Source organism: Stegastes partitus, unplaced genomic scaffold (genome assembly GCF_000690725.1).
Source record: "Stegastes partitus isolate 25-593 unplaced genomic scaffold, Stegastes_partitus-1.0.2 Scaffold1960, whole genome shotgun sequence".
NCBI classification, from domain to species: domain Eukaryota; kingdom Metazoa; phylum Chordata; class Actinopteri; family Pomacentridae; genus Stegastes; species Stegastes partitus.
The window spans coordinates 90,145-97,476 of NW_007579691.1; the positions used below are offsets into that span (position 1 = coordinate 90,145).

Genomic DNA, 7,332 nt, shown 5'->3' on the forward strand with positions numbered 1-7,332 from the left:
AAAAACAGCGTTTGCACCACGTTGCACCAGAACATGAATAAAACATGTCAGTAAATGTGTAGATCAGGGATGAACACTCAGGTCTCAGTGAGTCTTTTCTGCTCTAACGTGTGAAGTTGTGTTAATCTTTTTGTGTTGTGGTGTTCTGGTGATAGAAGCCTGCAGGCGCCTCACAGTCGCTGCTCCTCACTACTGGAAGTTTACATCCACTGTCACTGTGTTTGTTTAACCCCACCACAGTGTGTGTCTGTCTGTGTGTGTGTGTGTGTGTGTGTGTGTGTAGCTGCCGTGACAGTGTTAACGAATGGGCACCGCTCTGCGTGTGTGCTTCCACCTCCAACACAATGGGAGTGTGTGTCTGTGGGTCAGCGAGGCCTCCTCACATCCAGTCAGCCAAACAGTGGGCAGCTGCCATTGTGTGTCTGTGTGTGTCTGTGTGTGTGTGTGTGTGTGTGTGTGTGTTCCTGCTATTAATAACCTGAAAATACCAAACAGACATTTTTAGACGGTTTTGTTCAGGCTGGACTTTAGGAGGTGAGAGTTGTGTAATCAGTGAAAGTTACTGCTGCTGTTTCAGTTTCTGTGTGAAGCTGCACCACACAATGTCTACACAACGTCTACACAACATCTACACAACATCTACACAACAGGCCTCTGCATCGACAAAAAACTCCCCCTGATATAGAACAGCTGCAGTTCAGCCTCACGTTGCTAAACTTTGTCATCATTTTGCATCTCATGTATTTGGTTTTTCGTCTTTGTCGTGTTTTGTGTCTCTTTGTGCTTGTTTTGTGTCTCCTTGTTGTTGTTTTGTGTCTCTTTGTTGTTGTTTAGTCTCTCTTTGTGCTTGTTTTGTGTCTCTTTGTGGTTGTTTTGTGTCTCTTTGTGGTTGTTTTGTGTCTCCTTGTTGTTGTTTTGTGTCTCCTTGTTGTTGTTTTGTGTCTCTTTGTGGTTGTTTTGCATCTTTGTGTCCTTTGGCGTTATTTGTTGTCAGTTTGTGTCTTTTTTGTGTTGTTCTTCTGGTGTTGTGTGTTTCTGTAGTTGTGTCTTTTGTGGTTATTTTGCATCATTTTGTGTTAGTTTGCGTCTTCGTGTTGTGTCTTTATGTTTGTTTGCGGTGTTGTGTGTCCACTTTTCATAGTCGTCTTTTCTTTAGTTTGCTTCTTTGTGAGTTCTTTAAAGTTGTGCTTTTATTTTGTACTTTTGTGTTTCATTGTCGTGTCTTTGTGGTTTTATATTCTATTGAATCCAGAGTTGTGCGTCTATTGTGGTAATTTTACGTCATTTTGTGTCTTTGTAGTTTGATCTTAATCCCCTGTTGTCACTGTGCGACTGTTTCATCTCCTTTTGCATCACTTTGTGGTGTTTTGTGTCTCTGTGTTGTTTTGTGTCTCTTTGTGGTGTTTTGTATGTTCTTGTGATCATTTTTCGAATGGTTTTGTATCTGTTGTGATCATTTTGTGTTTCTTTGTAGTTGTTTTGCATCCTTTTGTTGTCGTTGTGCATCTTTCTTGTTGTGTCTGCACCGGTTTGTGATCTTTGCATGACTGTCTTGTGTATTTTTGTAGTTTTGCGTCTCATTTTGTGTTTTTTGTGTACTTTTGTTGTCCTTGTTTTTCTCCCAGTAGTTCTGCATTGTGCTGTCGTTGCCTCTTTACGGTTGTTTTGCATCTTTGTGGACTTTTGCGTCACTTTGTCGTCATTTTGAGCCTTTTTGTTGTTGTTTTGTGGTTTATTCGCGTCCCGTCGTCATCATTTTGAAACTTTTTCTAGTTGTCTGAATACTTTTGAACCTCCTGTTTATTTTGTTTGTTTAGTTTAAGTTTCATCATGAGACTGGAACCCACCACCTGTGAGTCGCTCCACGCCGTCCGCTGCACCTCAGAGCCGCCGTCTGGTTTTCAACAAACTGTTTCGTGTCACTTAAGCACATTTCAGATTTAATATTGTTCCTCTGAGGACCGAGAGAGACAAAAGCCCAATGTGGAGCCGGTGTTCATGCCCCAGATGAGACACACTTCCTGCAGCGTCGCGTCGAACGCTGGACTAAAGCAGAACATGTGATGGGTGCAGCCTGCGAGGCGACGCTGAGGGCCGAAGGCGTCGCTGATGTCATGTAAACACGACGACGTAAACATTGAGGAGACGGAGCTCCGTCCTCAGGCTTCAGTCCAGCTCGTCCACTCTCACCAATAACTCACATTATTTCCAGAATGGCTGATTGCTGCCATCAATCTCTATTTTCTCTGTTTTACTTTTCCGTCCTGCAGCTTCGAGCCCAAACGCAATAAATATCGATTCCGCCGTCGAGGCCGAACGCAGCAGGTTTAGATTGAACCCGTCAAAACAACAACAAACAGCCGGAATTTAACCTGATTTCTCCTTTTATTTGACAGCTTCTTTTCCACATGTTGGAAAAACACAAAAAATATCAAAAAAACTACAAAAATCCACATTTCTGATGTAAAATAACATGAAAACTATATGAAACCTGCTGGATTTATGTGTGAAGTTACAGGAAAAAACTTGATAAGCTCTAAAATTAACTGTAATTATTTATTGTTGGTGTTAAATGTAGTTGAAGGTGAATCCACTGACATTTACAGAAGAAAATACTTTTAAAATGAAAGTTTTGCCAAATAAACCAGATTTTAATGTAAAATTACACCTAACATACTTAAAATCATTAAAAATTATAATTGCTTCACTTTGTTTGAGGGTAAATCCAATAATTTTACATTTCAACATACGTTTTTCACGTTAAACTTTTAATTTACATGTAAAAAGCCTCATATTACGCTTGGTATCATTTAGAATTAGCAGCAGATTCTTGCTGTTGTCACTGATTTAGCAGCTTCACAGTAAAAACATTTGACTCTTTTAACAAGACGTTGACATAAAGTTTGGTCATGAAACAGTTGTCATGTGTCGTTCTGTCAGACTGTTGATATAAGATAAGATAAGATAAGATAAGATAAGATAAGATATGCCTTTATTTACCTCACAGTGGAGAAATTCACATCGTTGGTAGCAGCATTCAACAGAGGTACACATATATGAGACAGGAAAAAATAAAAAATGAAAAAAAAATAAAAATAAAAAATGTACATATAAATATAAGGATAAGAAATAGTGCAAACAAGGAGAGTAGTGCAAACAGAATATGAAAAATGAATAAAAAAAAATATGCAGGAAACAGTTCTAAATGAGAGAATAGAAGCTGTGAGTTCTGGTTCTGGTGAGTTCTGGTTTGACTCTGAAGCAGATGTTCAGACGGTGGAGGAGTCAGCTGACCTCTGACCTCTGACCTCCGCGGTGCATTCTGGGAGCTGATGTAGTTTCTGTTCAGGAGCGAAGCAGCAGCTGGACGGCGTTCGACGTCTCTGTTTGATTTAATGCCGCCGGTGGCCGGTTGTCACGGCAACCAGAGGCAGCATCAATAACACACCTACACACACGCTGTCGTCACCGAGGTGTGTTTGAGGCAGAAACACCTGGAAATGCTTCGGCAGGTGATGATGAGGCGACGAACACACACACTGACAGACGCGTGTGTGTCTGTGTGTGTGTGTAGGTGTGTGTGTGTGTGTTTACAGTCTGTCAGTGGGATCTGTTTGTTGAGAATAAAACTGCATCTTTGAAATTTCATCTCTGAATTTTAAGGCGAAAACTCAGTTTAAAGTCGTGGAAACCTCCAGAAAATGCAAACGAGCTGCTGGATGATATTTAAAAGTTTTAAATTCACCACATCAGCTGGTGAAGATGACAGCGTGTTTCCCCAGAAACTCTTCTGGAAGATGAACGTGTCCATCAGACGTGGCTAAAATCTTCTTCTTGTTATTTTTTCTTTGTAGCTTTGAAGCTGAATCCTGTTTATTAATAAAACAACCGTCATGTTATCAAACAGGCAGCAACATTATAAAAACACTAAAATCATATTTTAAGGTCAAATAAAAGAAAATAAAATATTAAAACAGGTAAAACAGGAACGAAACGAAGAATTAATATGAAATAAAAATCAAACATTAAACCAATAAAAGCAGCAGAAATCCATTAAAGACACGAGACTGAAAATATCAGTTTAAAAGTTAAAATGAACAAATAATGACGGAGTTTAACTCCGACAAAAGAAATCACATTTGTTTTTAGACATTTAACAGATTTTCTTGAGGTGAGATTTTATGTAAATATAGTTTTAAAAAATCTTTAAAAAAACTCAAACTCTGCCAGCAGGAGGCAAAAAAAGGTTAAAAAACTGTAAAAACTGTGAATATATATGTTAACATACTTTTTTAAAAGTTAGTTGTTGTTTTATATTTTTTATGTATGTGAACATTATTTACAGTTAAGGCCTGTTTTTTTCCCCAACATTTAAATTCATGCTTTTCTTTTTCTGTGATTTTACAAAATATTAAACCTGAAAACTAATAAAACAGAAAAAAATATATACGGCACATATTTTTATTTTACTTTTTCTGTAAAAATACAGATTTTATTTTATGTGAGCATAACGAGTAAATTAATTCTTTTTTTTCCTGTAATTTAACAAAACAGTTAAAATCTTTAAACTAACTGTAAAAATCAGTTAAACGTTCATTTTTTACAGTGCACCAGCCGCGGTGGTTTTCAGCAGCAGAAACGACAGCTGATGCAGATTCCTGTGGTTCAGTTCATCAGAACCGAACTGAACTTGACCAGAACCTGACACCGGCTCGTTCAGAGTCACGTTTATGAGTTCCACCTGTGTGTGGACGTCACGGATCCGAGTGTGTCGAGGAAACGCTGGAGGCTCAGCGGCGTCTGACCTCGCCGTCACTCCGGTTCTGGTTAACCGCGGCGCTGGACTCCCTCCACCGCCTCGTGTTCGCTTCAGGGTCCAGCTCTGTTTTCTCTGTAACTGGCGCTCGGCTTCCTGAGGCCACGTTTGTTCGTCCTTCACGCTCCGATGCTCCGGATTCGTCCTGAGCTTCTGTCAGAGCGACGGAAAGGAAGTAAAGACGCTGGACGTCGGTTATCAGAGTCCAGATGTGAACTGTGGTGAGACAGGTTCAGGTCAACCTGTTAAACCTCCTCTGACTATAATATCTGCTCCTCACCAGATGTTGAGCACATCTGGGAGGTTTTCTGTCCAAGTTATAAGATGAGTTGGTTCCTAAACTGGTTTAAAACCTTTTTCCTACTGCAGGACCTGGAGTTTACAGATTCATGTGTTCCATCAGTATTCACCTGCAATTCTTTGATTAATTTATTATAATTTTACATGTTTTGTTAAACTACAGATATTAAATATTGCAGAAAAACTAGATTAATTTAGCTCCTGTGGACCAAACCTGAACCTCTGTGGATCAAACAGGACGTTTTCTGACGTTTTCTGACATTTCAGACCCATCAGCTGATCTTCCAGAAAACAACCTCCAGTGATGAGAATCATTAGTTAAAGCTGCTGTTGAACCTCAGCAGGTGTTCAGAGGATTTAAACCAGCGACAGAGTCGGCATCTGGTTTATGTTGCCGACACCCGACTCCCCCATCCAACACTCTGCCTCCCCCAAACATCCCCCCAACCTCCCTAGACCTCCTCAAACCTGCGCAAACCTCCTGAAACCTCCCTATCATCCCCCAGACCTTCTCAAACCTCCCCCAGATCTTTTCAAACCTCCCCTAGACCTCCTTAAACCTCCCCCAAACCTCCCCAAGCCTCCACAAACTTTTCCAAACCTCCTCCAAACCTCCCCCAAAACCTTTGCAAACCTCCCCAGACCTACTAAAACCTCCTCAAACCTCCCCAAATCTCCCCCAAACCTTTCCAAACCTCCTCCAAACCTTTCCAATCCTCCCCTAGAACTCCTCAAACCTCCCCCAAACCTCCCCAAACCTTCCCAAACCTCCCCAAACCCTCCCAAAACTCCCCAGACCTCCCCTCTGACCCACATCCTTCAGCTCTACAGTCGACAGCTGCAGAAACTCTGTTTATGTACAAAGAACTAATTGGGTCAAACCTGAATCAATGAGACTGTAGGAGTCCGTTAACACACACACACACACACACACACACACACACACACACACACACACACTAACAGTAACACACACTCCACATTCCTGTGCTGCAGCCAAACATTACATATGTTCTCACACATTTCACACAAAAGAACTGATCTATTCTTTCTGCTTCTTTTTCTTTTTTCTTTTCTTCCTCTCCTCCTCCTTCTTCTTCTTCTTCCACTTTTCTTCTTCTACTTTCTTCTTCCTCCTCTTTTCCTTCTTCTTCTTCTTCTTCTTCTGCTTCTATTTTTTCTTCTTCTTTTCCTTCTTCTCGTGTTTTTGTTCTTCTACTTTCCTTCTTCCTCCTCTCAGCGTTAGCTTTGCTCTTTGCTGTGACGTTGACGGAAACGTTTGAGGAAAAAGAACCTCAAACTCCTCACGAGGACACATTTATTAAACTATGGAGTCCACAGATATTGATGCAGGTTCAGAGGCTGGTTCTGTTTGTTTGGACAGATTGAAGATTCCTGTTTGCCTGAATGTAAAACAGTCGTACCGTCTGATGTTTGTTTTATAGAAACAACAACAATAAGACGTTAAAACTGGAAGCAAAACGGGTCTTATGCGAACACTTCTGAGCATGTTTTCGAAAGGAACCACTTGTAGGTCTGAAGGTTCCTCGATGGTCCAGAACCCAACCGGTTCCTCGAGGTTCTCCTCCCTCCAGCAGTGTGTAGAAGTGTTTTGGACTGAAGTCGCTCTGGGCCGGTTTTGTTCTCGGAAACAGACGCTAACTGGACTTTTCTCCCTGTTTCTCTGCAGGTTTCTACTTCCTGTGACATCATCACACCATGCCTGAGGGGTCGCGGCGCGGCAGCCAGAGATCGCCAAGTAACGCAGGTAAACAGGAAGTGGACGTTTTCACCTGAACCAACTTAAATGAACCGATTCAACCGATGAAACACAACCAAAAGAACAAATAATGTCCATCCATCAAGTGAACGTTACTCCAACTTAAAGAAAGTTGACTTAAAGTTTCTACATTTTCCAACTCAAGTATTCAAACGTAAAATATAAAACAAGCTTTAGTCATTAGCCTGGTTGGTTTTTCCTTTTTCTTTACTCAAACCAAATGACAGTTGAGTCAAAGCGGAAACATCTGAAGAACCGAGGATGCCAGAAGCTAAACTTTGACGCTTTCACTGCAGTTTAAAACCAGTTTAAAGGACAAAATGTGGTTAAAAGTCGAACAAGGACTTCAGCTGCAGCTTAAATACAGTTTTTGATCGATGCAAACAACTTCAGACTTGAAGCTGCTGTTGAACCTCAGCAGAGGATTTAGACCAGC

The 7,332-nt window shown here is 40.9% G+C and overlaps 1 protein-coding gene across 1 annotated transcript in view; it reads left to right on the forward strand.

Moving 5' to 3' along the window:
* LOC103373351 (pleckstrin homology domain-containing family G member 2-like) overlaps positions 1–7,332 on the forward strand; it is a 57,620-nt gene that overhangs the window by 12,329 nt on the left and 37,959 nt on the right. The window contains exon 2 of the mRNA XM_008303223.1: positions 6,807–6,884. Within this exon, the coding sequence (XP_008301445.1) occupies positions 6,836–6,884 (49 nt within the window). The 5' untranslated portion in view covers positions 6,807–6,835. The remainder of the gene's footprint in view (positions 1–6,806; positions 6,885–7,332) is intronic.